General features: G+C 42.5%; 1 protein-coding gene across 2 annotated transcripts in view; it reads right to left on the bottom strand.

The window, feature by feature from the left end:
- WWC2 (WW and C2 domain containing 2) overlaps nucleotides 1-22,520 on the bottom strand; it is a 198,998-nt gene that overhangs the window by 12,813 nt on the left and 163,665 nt on the right. For both annotated transcript variants that reach the window (XM_025886237.2, XM_073902287.1), the window contains 5 exons: nucleotides 15,589-15,746; nucleotides 13,229-13,427; nucleotides 11,826-11,990; nucleotides 10,469-10,561; nucleotides 7,630-7,872 (listed from right to left, as the gene is read on the bottom strand). In XM_025886237.2, coding sequence (XP_025742022.2) covers nucleotides 7,630-7,872; nucleotides 10,469-10,561; nucleotides 11,826-11,990; nucleotides 13,229-13,427; nucleotides 15,589-15,746 — 858 coding nt within the window. The remainder of the gene's footprint in view (nucleotides 1-7,629; nucleotides 7,873-10,468; nucleotides 10,562-11,825; nucleotides 11,991-13,228; nucleotides 13,428-15,588; nucleotides 15,747-22,520) is intronic.

The following is a 22,520-nucleotide window of genomic DNA, read 5'->3' as shown; positions in this document are numbered from 1 at the left end:
CTTCACTTATACTGAAAGCATGTTAGATCTGATCTCAAACAGATCACAGATTTTGCAACTGCAAGGGATCTCGGGGGTCATCTGATCCAATCCCCTTATTTTGTAGATTAAATACGTAAAATCCTATTTGAGCACGGAAAAGGTAGAAGCCCCACATAGGCACATTTTTATGGCATTTTTTTAAGGCTGATTTGTCTTTAGTTTGTTAGACGAGGAAGGAGCTGTGACAGGAAGGAAGGAGAACAGCAGTGAGAAAGCAGACCTGGTAAAGAGGATGTAGCTCCCATCCCGCCGCGCTCCCGGGCCTTTGCTGGTACAGTCACTCTCTTCCTTCACACTTACACCCTCAACTGAGACCTCCAACGTTTACCAAAGACTTTTTCACCAGATATCAGCAGGCTGGGTAAAGAGCTCAGCCCTGTATCTCGCACACAAATATAGCATTTTGTTTTTATGTGCATCAACTCTAACAAAGGAGTTTGTACTGAGCTATTAATAGCATCCCCATCTGACGTTCACGCTAACAATCTAGGAAACTGATTGCAATGGTATGGAAACTTGAATAAAATCATGAAAACAACCACCTCAGCTCTTAATGGCCCTTAATTATTTAGACACATCTCCACGTTTATTCCAAGTACTCCATCAATGCTGGAATTTGCCTGATGAGAACTGGAAAACAAGATTCTCACTCTGAATCAGACGCCCCTGACATGTGAGCCCAGACCCTCTCCTTTCCTGCTGCCCTTGTGGTCATCAGCTCCCTGTGGGGTCTGGGGGACTTCATGGAGGCACCCCCAGAGTCTCCCCTCATGTCCCTTCTCTGAGCCTCCTGCCCCTGCCAGAGACTCTCCCACTGAAGCCACATGTGCCGCGGGATGGCCTGGCACCCACACGTGCCCCCACTAGAGCGATTCTTTCCTCCTTCTGCCAGAGGAAGCCTGTGAGATGCAGTGTGCAGGGCTCCCGGGGGCCGGCCCTACGGCGAGCAAGCAGCACCCAGGGGCCATGTCCTTCCTCCCCTACCTCGCCTCTGCTCTGCTCGAGGCTGCGCCCCCTCAGTGACGCAGTGGGACAGGCGTGTTTAGCCCACGCGCCGCACAATCGCAAGCGAACCCTCCTTCAGCTCTTTTCCCTCAGTATCTTGCTGTGCAAACTGATTATGAAACCAACTAAGTGACGGTTCATCAGATATACAGATCAGAAAACCTCTATTAAGATATAATTAAATTTCTAAGCATAATCATCAATGCCACTTCTGTAAGGATGATTATAATCATCAGTAGTTCATTATGGGGCCAGAATCATGCATAAGTAGGTACAATTTCATGACTAAACAACTGCAAATTAATACAAAAAGAGACCACTATTTTACAGAAAAGAATTCTCAAGTGTCACTTTTCCTAAGACACTTTCCAAAACCGGAACAAGACCTGCCTATGTCCCGCGTTGGGCAACACTCCAGAGATCTCGGATCTTCGCAGTCGTGCTACAAACAGCAAACGCCCAGGATCTCTGAAGTATTTCTGGGGAGCTGCAAGGCCAAGTGCCCCGCTCCTGCCTTAGCTGAATGAGTGCTGCTATGGTGGTGGGAGGAGGCCTGCTCCATGAGCAAAATGCATCCAGCGTGGCATGCGAGTTAACTCGGCCGGCGAGGCCAACTGCACGTGGCTTTGTGCAGAAGTGTGTTGGGCTGTGCTGAGGTTTTAAGCACGAAAATCCTCGCACACCTGCAGCAGCACTCTCAAGGAGACACTGGTTCTGGGGTAGGCCCGGGAAATGAGAGCACCTGTCGGTATGACAGCCGGCACCCACTTTTCAGATGGTGACTTGAAATGGGGACAAACTGCTAATAAGTAGGAGATGAGAGGGGAAAATACCACTCACGACACACAGCTACCTGAATGACACAGCTGTTAACAGTTTTCAAAGAGGTCACTTACAAAGGAATTTAGTTCAACTGTGTATTATGCCTGGAAAACCTACCTGATACTCCCACGATTATTCCTGCCAGTAAGAACAGTCGGATGGGCTCATATGATAAGTACGAAAACAGGGCAGCCAGGGATCGCCGCAGCCTGGAAAGTGTTAACAGGCCACTCCATATCACTGCCATTACTTCCCTAGATGGTGACCGTTACATGATATGCTGGGATCAGAATCATCTGTCAGAATTGTTGAGGCTCAGGCACGAAGCAGTGTCTTCCCTAAGTCCCTAGGTTTGACCTGATAATATCCCTGGACCCCGGGATTTCAGGGATACTTGGTCCCAGGACCAACCAAGGCACAGCGTGGACCAAGATGCCCACACCACGGCCGTGCCTAACCTTGAGGGCAGTGCCTTGGTCCCAGGGCCGTGCCTAACCTCAGGTGGTCAAGCTATCCTGGGGCCACCAACCGTTTCTCATCACTCTCTCTATGCTGCATTTATCTAACCACCAGCAAGTCAAGAGGCAACAGTGTATTCTAGTGGTGGGTAAGGGGCGAGCAAAACTCAAAACAGGATAAAAATCATGGCCGGCAAGCAAGTTCAGCAGGCTTTAATGAGGCAGAGGAGATTTCTGGCAAGGGAGGATGGAATATCCACCATAATGCACCGTAACACAGAAGCAGCAAGAGGGTGGCCTTCTCGCTCCCCTAGGGCATTTACATGGGAGTTTGCCTGCTAGGCCAAAGGCACCCAGGAGAGCAAAGACTTGCGTTAAAGAGGTGTTTCTCCTTTACAGGGAACAGTTCTGCTCAAGTTCCCCAGGACCGCCCTCCCAGAATGTTCTGCGGCTGAGAACAGATACACATTCTTGACTGGCTCATTAAAGGACAGATCCTTAAAATGAACACACGTGCCTCAAACGTCAACTTTTACTTGAGCGCAGGTTTTCAGAGACTTGACAATGCATCTAAGTGAGCCCCGAAGATCTCCTGGGTTGCGGGGTTCTATACCCCTCCGTTTTCATCTACTTGCACTAAGGATTTCTTTAATGAAGAAGGAAAACAAGAGTCACCCTAAAAACCTGCAAACCTTGAGTCATCTAGTAACACCAGCAAAGGTCTCAGAGTTCTATACAATGAAAGACTAAAACCAATCCACCTAGGAAATGGTGCATTTATGATACTTTGATCTCAGAAAGGATGCCTCAACCCTGTTTCTTTCAATCAGGATCAGACAGCTTGGATCCTGCCCAAGCTCCCCCCGTTTTATTTTGTGGCAAGTGAACCGGCTGATGTCGTACACACATCTCTACCACAAGTTTCCCAAAGAAGCCTCCTCTTCAAAAACCTCTGGTAGCTCCCCATCACAGCATTCAAGACTCTCATCAATTCTGCCCAATCGACCTTATCGCCAAGTATGCAGGAGACAGGTGTCAAGAGATACAAAAATCAAAACACAAAAAGATGCACCCCACGTTTCTCACTATGAGTTTTTGACTTTGATTTTTGATATTTAAGTCTTTAATCTATTTGAAGTTGATTTTTGTAGGTAAGGTAGGCATCCAACACCTCTTTTCCTGACCTTTTCCCCAGCTTCACTGACTCAATAGTCCGTCCTCCTGCCACAGGCTGACCTGCTACCTCCCCACCCGGCAAGGCCCTACACGCACGTGCATCTGTCTCTGGCCCTGATTTCACACCACTGGTTGGTCTCTTGATTCTCCCACCACATCCTTACTATCTACCAACTTTACCGGCTTAACGATCCCTGATTTCTTGCAGGGCAAGTCCCGCTCTTTGTTTTTCTTCTCCAGAAGGGTCTTGGCTGTTCTTCTTCTTGCATTAATTGCACCAATTTCCAGGAAGATCCGTGTAGGCATTCAGCTTGGAATGACACTGAATCTGCGGGACACTTTAAGGAGAATCGACTGTTTCCACAATAGTAATTCTTCCTCTGGGTCAGGGTGGCAAACTATGGCCTGCATCTATTTTGGTAAAGTTTTCTGAGGACACAGCCCAGCCAAATATTTATGTATGTCCCTTCTATGGCGGCTCTTGTGTTACATGGGAGAGTTGAGAGGTCAGTGAATGAGAACCCTCTGGCCAAAAAATTTCTTCTTGGGCCCGTCCTGGGAAAAGTTTGCTGACCTCTGCTCTATACGAATGTAGCACATAATTCCCCATGAATTTAGGTTTTTTTTTTTTACTCTCCTCATAAGGTTATTTAAAGTTTTCCCGGTAACATAATACAAATTTTTGTTGAATTTATTCCTTGATACTTGATATTCTTTGATACTGTGGTAAAAAACATCTTCAAAATTAAATTTTCCGGTTGTTTCTGGTTGGTGTATAATAGCAGTGCAATGGACTTTTGTAAATGATTCTTCTATTTGCACATCGTGTTAAACTCTTATTCTTTGTAGGAACTTGAGGATTTTTAATGTACGCAATATGGTATCTGCCAGGGATGACAGCTTTATCTCCTCCCTTCCCGTCTCTCTGCTTCTAGTTTTTTCTTGCCTTACATCGGTTAGAAGTTCTAATACAATGTTGAGCAGAAGAGCGTTGAATGCCCGTGTGTGATTTTAAAGAACAATTCCAATGTTCGTCTATGTAGGACCGCATTTGCTTTTGGTTATTCTCTACCAAGTTAAAGATATCATCTCTTCTTAACTTACCAAGAGTTTTAAACATGAATGAATATGGACGTTAATCAATATTTTTCCTGCATTTGTTGAACTGATCAAAGCGTCTTCCTCCTTAATCTGTTGAGGGGACTCATTGTACTAATGATTTTTCTAGTGATAAAGAATCCTTGCACAATTCAACATAGTCACAATGTAGTATCTTTTACATACATTGTTGGATTATATTTACTTATATTTTATTTAGGATTTTTGCATCTATACTTATGGATGGAACTGGCCTGTGATTTTTCCTTTTGGTAATATCTTTGTCTAGTTTTGGTATTAGGGAAGTTGGTTACAGAGAACGAGTTGTCAGGTGTTCTCTCTTTTTCTGGTGTCTGGAAGAGTTTATGTAAAATTGAGGTAATCTTTGAAAGTTTGGTGGAACTTGCCTACAGAACATCTAGGCCTACGTTTTCATCGTGGATAGATTTTTAATCACCGCTTTCATGTCTTTAAGAGGTATAGGATTTTCAATTGTTTCTCTCCCTTCATCCATTCTAGTATGTTCCATTTTCCAAGATACTTGTCCAAATTATGGGCCTGTGTCTTTGATATTATTCACTTATCTTTTACATTTCAGTTATCGTAATTCTATCCCTCTTTAGTTTTATAATTTTCTGTATGTGCATCTTCTCTTCATTGATCTTGCCAGAGCTTTGTCTATTTTTGTTTATTTTAGTTTTTTTTCAAATAACTAACTTTTTGCTTTACTGAGCCTCTCTCCACACACTGGAAATTAGATAGCCATCAAAGCAGTTCACAGACGAATTTAGCAGTATTATATAAGGTAAAAAAAAAAAAAAGAGTCCCAAAAGATTTTATAATTACTGATATCCAAGGATCTGGAATTTCAGATCATGACAAATCAAAAACAAGCAAACACCAAAAAGCCCAAAGACGCAGTGTTCTGTTTAAATCTGTACTTGTAGGGGCGCCTGGATGGCTCAGATGGTTAAGCGTCTGCCTCCAGCTCAGGTCACGATCCCAGGGTCCTGGGATCGAGCCCCACATCGGGCTCCCTGCTGAGTGGGGAGCCTGCTTCTCCCTCTCCCTCTGCCTCGCCCCCGCTCATGCTCTCTCTCTCTGTATCTCTGTGTCTCAAATGAACAAATAAAATCTTCAAAAAATCAATCAACCAATCAATCAATCTGTAGTTGTAAAACTCTCATGCAGCTTTGAAAGCCTTGGACCCATAGGGGTCAAAAGATTGTGATGCTTCTCCATGATATTAGAGTTCATCAATGTCAACCAAGAGTTTGAAATGATTGTTGATGATGAATTCAAAGACTCAAGAGAATAAAAGCAATGGTTATTATCAAGGTGACAAATGTAAGGGTTGGTGATTTCAGTTTTTGCTGCGATTTTCCATTGTCAGAGATGGCCACTCTGTGGCACTGCTGTCCTGGGGGCTCATATCTATGGACCCTTCACTGTCGAGAGCTACCCTGGACATTGACTGCTGCAGGTTCCTGCACCTGCTGGCCCTTCGACCCACTGTGGATGAAATCCCACTGCCTGCCCTCAAGACCACTTTGCTACTTCCTCCATGAAACGTTTGCTGATTTCACTAGAAAGTGATTTCTCTTGAGGACCTGGTGTATCTGGCTCATCTCCTTTGCCAATCCATAAGCTCTGAGAGGGCACGACAGTGTCTAATTATCCTGGTAGTCTCTACAGGACCAAACATAAGGCCTACAATTCAACTCTCCACTGAACAGAGATACTTACCGATGTTCTACTGTATGCCAAGGTTTCTCTCTATCAGGTGGGACATAATACAGATATGTGATACGTTTTGTTGCTTAAACTTTCTCTAAAAATTACTGGGATCAGTCTGATCCCTAAAATTCATTCATTAAGTTTCTGAGTTCCATCCAGGATTAGTAGTGCTAGTCAATTAAACGACTCAGTTTCGCTGTAGTACCACACACTAGTGACCAAACAATAACTCCAGGCCAAAAAGGGAAGTTTATATGATGGACAAGATTTTCTATTAGTTTAAGAAAGTTTATAATCTATTTCAGATTTCCATCCACCAAAACGCTTGAAAGAATAATGTTTTGGCATTTGTAATATTTCAACTATGTGGAAAATTCTATTTGTACATTACGTATGGATTTGGATACTCTCCTATACCCAAATATGAATTCTAAACTTCAGAGAATAAACCAACTGATAAATAGGCAGGTTCCAGAAAATTTTGGTTGTAGGTAGGTGGCAGAACAGTAGAAATATACCCTAGTTTTTTTTTAAGATTTTTTAAAAAATTTTATTTCATTTTGAGTGAGGCAGAAGGAAAGAGAGAAGCAGACTCCCGACTGAGCAGGGACCCTATTGTGGGACTCAATCCCAGGACCCCAAGATCATGACCTGAGTTGAAGGCAGATGCTTAACCAGCTGAGCCACCCAGGCGCGCCCCAAATACCCTAGTTTTTAATCAGTGATTTTACCTTATTTTGTATAGTAACCTGTATGGTGAAAGGCAGGAAATAATGCCAGTATGTGGAGTGTGATCTTTTTTGAAGGAAAGAAAGAATGTGAAAATTTAGAAGCATTAAAATGAACAATGCATTTACAACTGAGGTGGTTCATGAACCTTAAACAGCTACTCAGAAAATTCAAATGAAATTTGTCATTTATATTGAAAGTTATATTGTATTTATTTGCCAAGTCTCGTGTTGAGACGGAGACGACTGCTGAGCAGAAACAGACCACCACTCGCCCTGGCGGCTGTGCTCCTTGCTGGCAGGCAGGTGGCCAGTGGGGTGGGGGTGATGTGGTGGGGGGACCTCCTATCTGTACCCTGGTGGGTGGCAGTACCCACTCTCTTAGCAGTAGCCTAGGTTAAAAAAAGGCCTATGACAATGGGAAAAAAGTGTTCTGAGTTCCAGGAAAAGGACCTGAGGACTTGGTCAAACCCAGGTGTAAGTCGGGGACCTTCCACAGGGCAGGCTTTAGGATGCACTCTGCGCCCGCCCCTCAGGGACGGTGGGGACACTGAGATCTGTACCTGTTTCTCAGCTTGTTTCAGGAGCTTCTGGAATCTCTCATCTTCCAGCACACCCAGCGGAAGGTCAGTCTCTCCCTGAGCTTTCAGCTCCTCCAGCTTTTGCCTCAAGCCCCTGAGGGCCTGCAGCTCATCATTGAGGCGGCTCTGCCGGGTTAGAGATGCCTGAAGGTCCAGTTCTAGGTCTAGAGATGTGCGCACTGGGCGTTCTTGTGCTGTTCTTCTCAGGACTGGCTGGCAAACCGTCTGCAGGGTTAGAAAACAACACAACAAAACACCCTTATTATGTGGGTACTCATTATTCTGCTCTTTGTCCTTCCTGGCACATGACAGCCAGCATTTCCTGGCTCCTTTGAAGTGAGGCACCACCGGCCAGGTGGACTGCTTTGGCCGATGTGGCAGTGCTGTGTAGGCACCACCTCCGGGCAGAAGCCTTTCCAAGCCAGGGTGAGATGTGTGGATTTCTGTCCCCTGCTAGTGGGACAGCAAAGATTCAGAGGCAGAGGCCCCGTCAGCGTGGGTCCTGAGCGAAGACAAAATGAGCAGAGCATCTAGCCAACCTGCAACGAACACGTAGCTGAGCGAGAAATAAACTTTATTGTTTTAAACCACAGAGATTTTTTAACTTGTTACCCTAGTACAGCCTCTCCTGGCCTGGCCAATTTACTACACAGAGCTTCTGCCCTCTGTGAAACAGACATACAAGAAACTGACCCTTCGTCCATTTCAGGACCAGGGACCGCACCCCCAGAGCGCACTCCTTTAGCCATCATTTCTGTAGGTGCCGGCCAGAATGTAGCTGGTCATTCTGATTCTGAGCCCCTACTCTCATCAATATGCTGAAATCCCAGTTCCTTCCTCGATTTCCCATGGTCTAATATCCACTTTTACCCGTGAATCACTGGTGCTCTTCCCAGAGCCAATCCTATCTATTTCGCAAGAAATAATTATAGTGTATGTGTGACTAAATGTCTGCTGGGGTGGGGGCGGGGGGTGGAGGGCCAAACCCCAGGAAGAGAAGCCCCACTTGTTAACCTTGAAGACTTCCAGCAGTGAGCTGTGCCACAGGAAGTCAGGGAAGGGAGAGGTGGCTCGGGGCCGGTCATGCTTGCCTGAGGAAAGGAAGTCCAATGAGGCTGGGTAAGACTGCAACAGTGGAGGGGAACAAGGAGGGTATTTTGTGCCCAGATTGCTGGCAGTGGGAATGGAAAATAAGAGGTTACTAATAAAAACTGGCACTATTTGATGCGAGGGGAGGGACTCGAATTTGAGAAGTACTCGGGCTTGCAGATCTGGAATGGCGGTGGTGCTCATGACAGATGGGGGTGGGGGCCTGCATCCCCTTCCTGTTCCAGAGCCCTCACCCAGGGCTGAAGAGCTCGTACCACTCCTCTTCCTCACCCAGCACATACTGCTGTAATGTTCTCTAACGTTCTTATCAGGTTCCCTCTATTCAGCCTCTGCTCTAACAAACCTATTACACAGCAGAATCCCTGAGACACACACTCTCTTTGGCTGTATGGTTTTTCAGAATCAGAAATCCTTCCTCGTGGTTATGTAGATGGAACCTTTCTAAGGACTCCCATGTGCAGCGGTGTGCGGGCCGACATTTAATAAGTGGCTCTGGGTGGGGGCATGGGTGGAGAGAGGAGCATGGGGTGTAGGGTTCGCCGATTTCTATGGTGTAAGTATGCCCGCCGTAACTGTTTCTGTGCTGTCAGCGGGATGTCACTATGTTGGCGAGGACTGCAATGGTATCCCTCCTCCCCACCTCCCACCCCGCTACCATCTTCTTTTGAAATTTTATCCAGGTGTCAAGGCCATGGATCTCCGGCACACAGTCTTTTAGATACTCCCAACCAGATGAGCTCCTTCCTTCTTTTTTTTTTTTTTAAGATTTTATTTATCCATTTTAGAGATGAGAGAGAGAGAGAGAGAGAGCACAGGTGTACAAGCAGGGGGGAGGAGCAGAGGGAGAGGGACAAGCAAACTCCTCCCTCAGCACGAGCCCGATACCGGCTGGATCCCACAACCCTGAGATCATGAGCTGAGCCCAAATCAAGAGTCGGAGGCTCAACCGCCTAAGCCACGCAGGCGCCCAACTTCCTTCCTTTCTTTCACCCACCGCACATTCAACAGTCCTGTGCGCTCCTTGAATGCCTCCTTTAGACTGAAGCCTCCTGCAGGCGGTGCTTCCCTCACCCACAGAGCTCAGCACACGCAGGGCTTCGTGCTTATTTAAACAACACATCTCAGCAAAAGTATAATAGCTTAAGTCCATTATTGCTCCACAAATCATTAGTAAGCAAATAATTTTCATTAGCATTTCAGCTGGAGTAAGCAGGAATTGTTGAACTACTTGAACAGTCCAACCTTTTAATTTATTTAAATATTCTCTCAGACTTATCCTTTAAGGCTCAGAGACCTACGGCTTCCAGGAAAACTGGCGCTTTCCCAAAAATGTCTGCTTTTTAAGCAAGTTGCTAATACTGTGTACTCCTTTAGCAGAACATCTGCCCGTCCAAAAAGGTCCTGGGTGTTACACTCTTGCTCGAGAGCCAGAGACGGTGTGGGGACACAGCACCATCAACCCACTCAGCAAGCCCCTTTTCCATCGATACCGCAAAGTGAATTTCCTGGCTTCATTATCACAGGATCCAAACCAGCACTGCACGGCTGCTCTCAAGCACACCCTCCCTCCGTCTCCATAACTAACACGTCTGTGTCTCTCTGGAATCACATGCAGCGGCCCAAGAGCATGGAGCAATGATGCTCAGCAGTTCACAATTTGTGATTCTGGATTGGACTGAGACAGGGAGATGTTGCTGGGGGGAATACATACCCTTTTGACCCTCAAACTGCGCCGTTCAGTGGAGTTTCTCACAAACAGTGATTTTTTAGCCAAGGTTGAACTGTCACTGTCACTTCGATTCAACTGGCAACAAAGGATAAAAAAAAAAAAAAAAAGAAAATCACTGCATAACAGAGCGCGAGTGGTTTACAACTGAGAAGTTTATCAGGTAAAAGCAGGTGGTGAGGAAGTTGTTTCTTTAAGAAAATCCTTCCCAAACAAGTTTTTCTGTTCTGTGCTTTTCTTAAACAACTAAGTTTTCTCACATAATTTCAACAATCGCCTTTTGGTGGTAGTTATCAGAACTCCTGCATTAAGATAATTATACATACTTGGAAATAAAATTATCCTTTGTATTTTTAGCTAATTTGCAATATTCATTTTTAAAAAGGAAGGTCTGTATAACCTAGAGGGTTACAACCAGATCAGAGTTCAGTCACAGTTTAGAAAAACCTAGAATGCCCTTGGCTCAGACAGCCCATCCTCACCCCTTCACCTGCTTCAGGTCTTGGCTGAAACAGCACCTTCTCAATGATGCTTACTTTGAACCCTACTTAAACCTGAGTGAGACCCTTGTTTTCACCATGCCCAATCCCCCTTAACTTGCTCCACTGTTTTCCTGAGACTCGGTCCCCACCCAAGACCCTTCCTAATTTGTTCATCATGTTCACTGTTTGGCTTGACTCACAAGGATGTGAGCTCTGCAAGGGCCAGGCTCTGGGGCTCTTCTGTTCACAGAGGAATTCCAACCAACTGTCTAGAAACATGCTTAGCAGCGGGTGCTTCATAAAAGTATTTGTTGAACTGAATGAATAAATTTAGAATTTTGAAAGTATTTTTCTAAACCATTTTATAATTATTAATCTATATTACTGTAAGTCATAAATACTTCCGGAAATAGAACTTGGCAAACTGATGCAAATCCCACCATATTCTCTACAGAACTGTGAATCTGATTCCGTGTCTAGAGGCATTATTAAAAGATGAGTTTTGTTCTAAAACCCAAGTCACAATTCTGGTTCTGTGGGATTAACGTGATTTGAAGCATATAGGATGTACTGCAGAAATACAACGAATTTTAAGTTTCTAAATAAAGACTGAAGTACAAATATACTCAGCAGCCAGGTCCTTAATTTCACGTTTGCCAAATAAATGGCTTAGAGTTCATGAGACATTAAATTTAGGAAAAGGAAAAAAAACAACAACCCAAACTGAGAAGGCCCATAGGAGTGTGCTCTTTCGTGGATGTTTCACAGCGGTTTTAGCCCTGTGTGTCTGCAGTTGGAGTCTGAAGACTGCCGGTGCCCAGTCTCCCGTCCGCGGGGGGCCACTCGCCCGGCCCCCTTACCCGGCAGATGTACTGGTTGCGCTCCCCCGGGGAGAAGGTCTGCGAGCGTACGATCACGCTGCTCCGCACGAAGGGCCGCTGCCGGGCGCTCAGGCAGCTGCGGTCTTTGGGGCGGACCGCCACGCCGGCATCACCGGCCTCCTCCGTGTTTGTCTCTTTATCGACCTGGAATGGAAGTCAAAGTTTGTCAGGAGCGGACGGGCCTGGATACCTGTCTGCTCCTTTCTTCTAAGGACAAAAGAAGTATCTATCTCACAACAGAGCCTCACCCAGCACTGGGGCCACTGGGGCGAGAAGGGCTTGGTGTTTACTCCAGATGGGAACCCGGGGAGCGGGCCCTCCACCGAGTTAGGAAGTGACCTGCCGTGGGGAGGACGGGGTCGCCCGTAAACGGAGGTGCCGTCTCTAACACATCAGACCCACACGAGGAAGGCTGAGACTTACAGAGGGTGAGTGTGGTTCTGCAGCAACTCTTATCTAGGAATACTTCATCGTTAAACGCTGCTCAGCGTTCCAATTAGGTTTTTCTTTCTTTTTTTTTCCAGAATAATGATAGAAGCAATTACATACAAGAAAATGAAAATGTACTACAAAGTTAGAGTTTCATATAGAATATGCAATTATATGTATTTGAAAATAGCAAGGCTCTGAAGCTGAGTTTGGATTTTTGGCTTCTCTTTGGAAATGTAACAAAAAATAAAAGTAAAAACAGAAGTTTCTCAAAATACAAACTCTCCAGGCACATGCAGATGGTTATTGTTGATCTCAGGTGTATAAAAGGATTCCAACCTGCCTTGCGCTGGTTTATTCAAGAAAAGTCTTTGGTCAGGGTACAATACTATTTCCCCCGGGAATAAAGAACTGGAATTCCCTAGCCTCCATTACCAACATCCCAATGCACTCTCCACCCACACGTCTCTCCCTCAACTAGCAAAGTTACTGCTGCACAACTTGGCTGGCACCCGCCGGGAACCCGAGCCACCTGCCACGTTCCAGAGCAGATTCCAACCAGAACCCCACCGGAACCAAGAGGAACTTCAAATGTTTACTTCAGGTTTGAGATGGAAATAAACTTACATTTACAAAACTTAACACAATCCAGTAGTTATCCTGGAATTTGGTAGTCATTCTGGAAATGCTTTTAATACATATTCACAGGACATTTATGGAGATCTAGATAGCACTATTCATCTTCTTACATAAAATGTAAGCGAAGAATGAATATTTGGGGCCCATTTAAAAATTTTACAGCATTTCCACTGCCTCTTAAGAGCCCATTTCCACAAACGCCTCTCAGGACGAGCTTTGCACAAAATCCTAACACGGGATCTCAGCCGGGACAGACTCCGCCTGCGCGGTGCCATCGGACAGGGGCGTCGGGGCGCGCGGCCGCGGGTCCTCACCAGGGTGCACGGTCCGGCAGGTGGCTGGCGCCCGCGGTCATCACAGCCACGCTCGCCTCTCCTGCCCGCGTCCTCCTCCGCCTCGGGTGCGCTCGGGCACGAGCACAAGTCTCCTGGACAGCTACTGCCCTCTGGCAACTTCACGTGGGCCTCTTCTTCAGACGCAATTTCATCAGAGGCCTCTCGCAGCATGGTCAACCTGCGGTGCGACAAGACAGAAGGAAACAGGCCCCAGGTAGGTGAGGCAGGTGTGCGCCCCGGGCGGCACAGTGAACGCGGCTCACGCACGGTGACTGGAGCCGCGGCTGCGGCGCGAACTGCAGCTCACATGCGCGTGAAAGACACAACCACCACCTGACTCGAGCGACACGCAGCAACATCACCATACTTCGGCACTGGAAAGTTAAATGAATGAAATTTCACCTAATTCCTAGATATTAAAATAGAAATAGTCTGAAAATCACATATAAAGGGGCGCCTGGGTGGCTCAGTCATTAAGCGTCTGCCTTCGGCTCAGGTCATGATCCCAGGGTCCTGGGATCGAGCCCCGCATCGGGCTCCCTGCTCGGCGGGGAAGCCTGCTTCTCCCTCTCCCACTCCCCCTGCTTGTGTTCCCTCTCTCGTTGTGTCTCTCTCTGTCAAATAAATAAATAAAATGTTAAAAAAAAATCACATATAAAATTTAACCCTGCCATTTAAAAAACTGACACTCACTACAATGTTTATTTATTGTAAAATTAATCTCACAACAGGACGGAGTGACTTTATTCTAAAAGCAAATAAAGACATAAGCACCGAAAATCTCCATTATCCAGGTGCCTGGCTGGCTCAGTCAGAAGAGCACGCGACTCTTGATCTTGGGGTTTTAAGTTCGAGCCCCACGTGGGTGTAGAGAGTACTTAAAAGTAAAATCTTAAAAAAAAAAATATGTCCACGGTCAACTGTGCTTACAGGCTAGCAGGGGTAAAACCCTGGGAAAAGGGAGTTCTACTACTGACATCACAAGAATCCCAATGCCATATGATCTTGTCTTTAACAAAAGCCAAGGCATGGGCTGAGGTGGCGTGATAAGCAGGCTTCCAGAATGTACACACAATTTATAGTCTGTGTAACCTGCATGGACAGGAACACAATAGTACCAGCATGACTTAGAATACCTCATGCTTTGTTGAGTTTCATGTCCTTAGAACGGAAACACTTCTTCCACTGATAACTCAAAGTTGAGCTATAATTGTGATTGGTGACTTTCTGACAAATTGGCACACGCCAGTAATTAAACGCCTAGTCATGCAGTGAGCGCAGGGGAGCGAGCAATGAATTCTGCGAGCTATAAATTCCTTTATGCTACATTTTCTGAAACATATATGAAATGAATTGTATTTTCCATACACAAAGAAGGCTTGGTATTTAAAATACCATGATGAACCTTATAATCACTCTTGTATTTATTATTTTTGTAGTACTCTGATTCATAACCATTGTAAAGGGCTTCTGATAAGAACAAAGTACATCGGTGCCTTGGTGCATCACTGTAGTAAGCCTTCCTTCCAAAGGTCTAAGAGTTTGTTATTTACGACATATCTTGTCACTGTTAGCTTGTAACAAGTTTTACACACACACACACACACACTATACATATGTGTTAACAGTAGTTCAAGCGTATCAGTATAAGCAACTACATATACATTAAAATCAATCCAAATAATTTTACATATATACTTTAAAAACGGACGCATTCACCAAGATTTGTTTTTAGAGAAAACTGCAAACCAGGGAATACAGTTCTTTTCTGTATGTGAATCTAGACAAAAGCTATAGTAACCTTTTTTTTTTTTTTAAGGGTGGGGGTGTGGAGAATGAGGAGGGAGCAGGAAAAGAAGATGGAAGTGGTAACAAACAGAGAGTGACGACTCAGAAGCCGTTTTCTAGAACATGTGCCCTGACTTGCCTGAACCTAAATGGTACAATGGTACTTCTGGTAGTTTAAAGAAAAAGAAAGTAAGTTTTAAATTTATGTATGAATGGACAATACACCACCACATCTTTCAAAACAGGTATTTTTAGACTTAAAATTTCAAACAGCTCCGGAAAGAGTGTCAGCACTGAAGGAAGCAGGAACAAAGAGCCTCCTTCCTGTGTTCACGCTGATGCTGCCCGCCATTTCCCTGTTGCCTTCTTCGACTCTCTGATGACCAAAGAAGGTCTTTCCTTTAATGGCGGCTCCCTGGCATGGCACTGTTCTCCAAAATTCCAGGGTAATAAGAAACAAACCTATGAAGGTTCCCCTGAAAATTTCTTGTAAGAAACTAAACACATCCTCTTTGAGTTCCCAGAGAGCAAAAGGAAACAACTGTTTTTACCAATCTCCATCTGGACCTCTTTGCTCTTCTTCCTGCCCGGGTTCTTCTTCTTCTTCTTCTTCTTCTTCTTCTTCTTCTTCTTCTTCTTCTTGTGCTAATTCCTGTTCCACAGCCAACAGCTCGGCTGATGTTCTTGCAAGTAAGGCTGACACTGCATCCTGGGGAATAGAAAGAATATATGGCACCGAACATCATCTACTGTGAGACATGATTTAAAAACTCATCAGATGGGGATGTAAGCTTCCGGTTGTGAAAAAGAAGGTGGTACGGGACCCAATCCTCCTGCTGAGAACAAATATGAAAACTGGATAAAATAAGACAAAAAGCAATAAACAAACCAAACTCCAGCTGTTTTAAAGCAAGGAAAGAGCAACACTGGCAATCAGGAATAGAGGCCAAGATCCCAGGGAGAAGAAAATACAAGAAGGTGAAGCGACATCACTGTCACTCTTCTCCCTTGGGGATGGTGTCAGCTCTAGCGGTGGGGCGTAGAGGCTAAAACTATGGCTGTGCAGGACACTGGCAATATCAGTAGGATGCAAAGATGAAAACCAAGCTGAACCACCATGGCAGGCAGCGCGCAAGGGGCCAGAGAAAGGATCTGTAGTGAGTCCGGTATTCTGTAGAATACTCTTGGTGTGCTATTTGCTGTTCCTAAGTGGCATATGTGAAAGCAAGAGGTGAGAAACTGAAGAAAATCCAGCTGTGAGGAGGCTAAAACAGGAAGCAGATGCTTCAGTTTCTTTATGGTCCTAGGGAGAGGAAAATTGGAACTCAGGTCCTCCAAGTGATCCAGGTGATCTGTAACCTGCCTTCTGGAAGAATATTAAATCCTCTCTGGAGGAAGGTATCAGCCAGAGCCTCTATCATTCTTCATACATAATATGGAATCCACTGGAAACAGGACCCAATGACTGATCGAAGGGCAAGAACAGCAACAAATAAGATGAAAGAGGCAGATCTATAGGTGATCCACATACTGCAGTTATTCAGAGAAGGAATTTAAGATTTTACAATTAATATGTTCAATAAAACTGATGAAATGATGGAGAATTTCACTAGTGTATACAGAAAGAATGCCACATTAGCACATCAGAGTGAAACTGCTGAAAAGCAAAGAAAGAGAGAAAAATCTTATAAACAGTGAAAAAAAAGATGCATTACTTTTGAAGGATCAACTATTCTCCAGCAGCTCAACAGAATCAGTGGAAACCAAATGACAACAAAATGGTATATTCAGTGTGTTCAGAGAATTAACTGCCCACCTAGAACTCTGAATATGCAGAAAAAAAGTCCTTCACAAGTGGAAATAAAGACACTGACGGGTCTGCACTAGAAGAAATACCAGAGGGAATTCTTCAAGCAGAAGGAAAATGACCCAAATGGAAGCACACTAATGCAGAAAGAAATGAAATACACCAGGAGGGGTAAAGATGTGGGGTAGTCTAAATGAATATTGACTGTCAATAAAAAATAATACCTTGTGGAATTTAAAATATGCGTACCTAAAATACATGACCAATAATTTCATAGAAGGCGGAAAGGGAATAAATGGAGTTAAAGTCTTTTAAATTCTTTGCCTGGGAAAAAGTAAAAGCATTAATTTAAGGTAGCTTCTAATAGCGCAAGGATGCATGCTCTAGTCACTAGGGATGTGCAAAAAATAAAGACTGTATTACTCATGATCTAATAGGAGGGAAAATGAAATTTAAAAAAATACTTGACTAATCCAAAAGAAGGAAAACAAGGAGCAAAGACAGTACTGCAAGAAAACAAACAGTAAGACCATAGGGTCAAACCCAAATATATTACTAATTAGCATTAAATGTAAATGAACTAAATATTTCCATTAAAAAGTAAAGCTTTTAAGACTGGATAATAAACCAAAACCAACTATATACTGCTTACAAGTGCAACACTTTAAGAATTCAGAAGTATTGGAAGTAAAAGGATGGAAAAAGATAAAACCATGAAAACACTAACCAAAAGAAGGGCTGAGATAGCTTTATGAATATCAGACAAACAGAGTATAAAATAAGGGGTATTAGAACAGATAAAGAGGGATATTTTATAATAATAAAAGGGCCAGTTGAACAGAAAGATACAACACAATGCTAAATTTATATTTACCCAAAAATACAGACACAAAATTCAGAAAGCAAAAACTAACAAACTAAAAGGAGAAACAGATGTCTATAATCCTACGTTGGAGGATTTTAATATACCTCTCAACAACTGGTAAAATAAGAGAAAAATCAGTAAATGTGGAAGATTTGAAGGGCAAAATCAACAAACTTGACCTGCAACACACAAAACTTTTAACAACAACTTTTCAACAACACACAAAACTTTTACCAAAACTGACCACGTGCTAAGCCATAAAGCAAGTCTCAATATTCTGTATGATTGACTAGTATGTACTCTGTTCTCTGAAAACAGTGAAATACAGCTAGAAATCGATAATAAAAAGAAAACTAGAAAAACCTCATTGTTTGGGAATTAAGTAAATACACTTCTAAAAAAACCTCACAGATCAAAAAAGAAATGACAATGGAAATTATAAACTATTTTAAATTCAATGATATTTTAATAATCTCATATTATCAAACTTGTGAAAAGCAGCCAAAGCTGTGCTCAAAAAGAATTTTTTAGCCCTAAATGCATATATTGGAAAAGAACGTTGTTAAATATAATGATCTATCTCAAGAAGTAAAAAAAGTACAGCAAATTAAACCTAAAGAAAGTAGAAGCAAGGAAATAATAAAGAAAAGAGCAGACTTAACAAAATAGAAAACACACATATAAATAGAAAAAAAAAAATCAACGAGGCCAAAAGTTGTTTCTTTGAATAAAATAAAAAACTTGACGAATCCCTAGCAAGAGTGAAAAAAAACAGAAATGGTAAAAGTTACCCATGTGAGAAACAGAACAGAGAACACAGCAAAGTCCTTGCATATAATGAAAATAAGAAGGTATCATGAATAACCTTGCCAAACTTTTGGTAATATAGATCAAACAGAAAAATCCTATAGAAAACACTACTCTTACTAAAATGAATACAAGTACAGAAAGCTGGAATAGTCCTATACTTAATAAAGAAATTGAACCTGTAATTAAAAAACAATCCACTAGCCCCTAGCATCCATTATATTAAAACAAAATAAAATGTAACATCTAGAATGGTATAAGTTATGTGTCATCCTTGGGAGAAATAAGAAAGTAGTCATTGAAAACATTTTTTTATAGTGCTTACTACTTTTGCAGAACCTTAGTTGAGAAAGGCTGCTTCTCACAAAGAAAATTACAGGCTAGGCTGGTGAATTTTCTTGGGAATTCTTCCAAATATTTAAGGAAGATATGACACCCCTCTTACAAAGCCTTCTGCAGAGAGTAAAAAAAAGAATGCTTTCTAACTTATGAAGCCTGTAAAACTTTGATATCAAAAAATGACATTACAAAAAAAGAAAACTAAAGACTAATCTCTCTCATGAACATAAATGAAAAATAGCCCAAACACAAAATCAAGAAATCAAATCCAGCAACGCATATAAAAACACATGTAAAATATACCACAATGAAGTCTGTCCTATTCTAGGAATCCAAGGGTGGCTTAACATTCAATAGTCAATCAGTGTATAATCCACCACATTAAGAAAATAAAAGAGAACAATTGTGTAATCAATTTAAGAGGTAAGTAAACAGTAAAAATGTTTGATAAAATTCAATGTCCATCATAATAAAAAGTCTTAGCAACCTAGAAAGAGCAAGAAATTCCTTTAATCTGATAGCAATTATCTATAAATAGCCTTAAAAATCACTCTAAATGACGAATTTATTTAAAGCCCTCACTGTGAAAAAAGTATAGTATTTTCTGCAGAGGTGGACAACTAAGCCCACAGAATAGAACAGAATTATCCATGACCAGACTCCCAAGCACCTTATGAGAAAGATGACATTGTGATGCAGTTGGGAAAGAAAAGTTTTTCAACAAATGGTGCTGGGTCAATCAGCTATCACATGGATAAAAAGGAATCTTGACCCCTACCTCACACCTTATACAAAAGATAATTTCAGGTGAACTTAGATCTAAATGTGAAAGGTAAGGCAATAAAGCTTTTAAGATCATACAGTAAACCATCTTCATGATCCTGCGGTAGGCAAACAGTTCTTAAATCGCAAAGGAAAGCACTAAGCATACAGGGAAAAATTGATAAATAAGACTATGTTAAACCCGAGTACTTCCATTCACCAAAAGGCAACATTAAGAAGATGAATGGGCAAGCCACAGAATAGGAAGAGCTATTTGCAAAAAACATATTGGACAAAACACTCAAATCTAAAATTAAGAACTGCTACCAACCTATGAAAAAAAAAGAATCTGATAGAAAAACGGGCAAAATCTTGAACAGACACTTCACAAAAGATGACAACCATCTGGCCATTAAACATAATCAGGGAAATGCAAAAAACAGGAGAGTACTATGTATCTATCACAATGGCTAAAATAAAGACGATAAATAAAGACATGTACGAGATGCTAATAGCAGCACTACTCATAATAGCCCTCAAGTTAGAAACTCAAAGGTCCATCAATAGCAGAATGGATAAAGAAAGCGTGATATAATTATACAATGAACTATCACACAACACTGAGCATGGCTGAAGTACAATTACACAAAACACAGATGACTTGCACAAACATAATGCTGAAAATGAGATGCCAGACATAAAGGAACATATACTGAATGATTCCATTATATAAAGTTCAAAGACAGAAGTCAGAATAGAGGTTACCTTTAGGGGAGAGTGGTAATGACTAGATGGGGCACAAAGGAGGATTCTGGGGTGCTGGTAATGCACTATACCCTGATCTGGGTGGTAGCTACACAGGTGTGTTGACTTTGTGAAAATTCATTGGAAAATACACACTACCTTTGTCCGCTTCGTTATAAATCTCTCCATCACTCCTCTCCACAAAAGAAACAAGTTAAAGTGAGATTAGAGGGGCGCCTGGGTGGCTCAGTTGGTTAAGCGACTGCCTTCGGCTCAGGTCATGATCCCGGAGTCCCGGGATCGAGTCCCACATCAGGCTCCCTGCTCAGCAGGGAGGCTGCTTCTCCCTCTGACCCTCCCCCCTCTCATGTACTCTCTCTCTCTCATTCTCGCTCTCTCAAATAAATAAATAAATCTTTAAAAAAAAGTGAGATTAGAGTAAGACAAGAAGTGTAATAAAAATGTATATATATGTGTAACAACACAGTGAACCTAAGAAACACCTGTAGAATACTCACCCAATAAGAGCAGAGCACACATTCTTCTCAAGGGCACATGGAACATTCTCCGGGAATGGTAGCATATGTTAGGCCGTAAAACAAGCCTCAGTAAACTTAGAAGGACTGAAATCATACAAAGTATGTGCTCTGACGGCACTGTAAGGAAATCAGAAATCAATAACACAAGGAAACCACAGGAAGTAACAAAGATGTGGAAATTAACACATTCCTAAATAACCAATGAGTCAAAGAAGTCACAAGGAAAATCAGAAAATACTTAGAAAGGAATGAAATTTATAGCTAGCAGTGCCTGTGTCAAAGCAGAAGAAAGATCTCAAATCTATAACCTAACCTTGTACCTTAAGAAAACGGAGAAAGAGTAAACCTAAAGTAATCAGAAGGGAGGAAATAGTAAAGACTACTCTCTCTCTCTCTTAAAAAAAAAAACAAAAAAAACTCAGGGTTGTCAGATCGAGTCCCTGCGTCGGGCTCCATCCTGGGCCTGGAGACTGCTTAAGATTCTCTCTTTCCCTCTCCTCCCTGCCCCTCTATAATAATAATAATAATAATAACAACAACAACAACAATAATAACAATGACAGAGTAGAAATTCATGAAATAGCAAACAGAGAAATATCAGAGAAGATCAATGAAACCAAAAGGTGATTCTTTGAAAAGATTCAAAAAAGTAAAAACCTTTAACCAAACTGACCAAGAAAAAGAGAGAAAAAGCTCAAATGACTGAAATCAGGGGCCAAAGAGGGAATATCACTATCAACTCTACAGACATAAAATGAATTATAAGGGTTACCACAAACAACTGTTTGCCCACAAGTCAGACAACCTAGATAAGATGCACACATTCCAGAAAGACACAAACTACTCAAAGTGACATTATAACAAAATTCTGAGTAGACTTACAACAAGAGATTGAATTAGTAAACAAAAACCTTTCCACAAAGTCCAAACCCAGAGGGCTTCACTGCCGACTTCTACCAAACATTTAAAGAAGAATTCATACCAATTCTTCTCAAACTCTTCCAAAAGACAGAGGATGAGAGAATACTTCCTAACTCATTCCCTTAGGCCAAAATTACTCTGCTGTTGAAACTAGACAAAGACATCAGGAGAAAACTATGAATACAGACAAAAAAAAGTTCTCAACAAAATACAAGAAAACTGAATCTAATAACATAAAAAGGATTATACACCATGACCAAGTGGGATTTATCCTAGGAATGTGACGGTTCAATAAACCATATGAACAGAATAAAGGATAAAACCACATGTCATCTCAATAGATTCAGAAAAGCATTGGTTAAATCCACAGCCTTTATGATAAAACACTCAACAAACTAGGAAAAGGATTCCCCTCAACTTGATGAAGGGCAACTACAACAAACCATTAGCAGAAATCATACATAATGGTGAAAAACTGAAAATTTCCCCCTAAGATCACATCCATGACAAGGATGTCTGCTCTCACCACTTCCTGCGATATCATAATGGAAGTTCTAGCCAGGGTGAAGGGGCAAGAAAAAGAAAGAAAAAGCAACTGGAAAGAAGAAAGAAGTAAAACCAACTCTTTGCAGAAGATATGATGTTACATATAGGAAATCCTAGGGAATCCATGAAGAAAACTATTCGACTTAAACCTGT

This window comes from Callorhinus ursinus, unplaced genomic scaffold, assembly GCF_003265705.2.
Source record: "Callorhinus ursinus isolate GAN/ISIS: 27379988/994484 unplaced genomic scaffold, GSC_fseal_2.0 scaffold17, whole genome shotgun sequence".
Classification (NCBI taxonomy): domain Eukaryota; kingdom Metazoa; phylum Chordata; class Mammalia; order Carnivora; family Otariidae; genus Callorhinus; species Callorhinus ursinus.
This window is presented reverse-complemented; position numbering and strand designations above follow the sequence as displayed.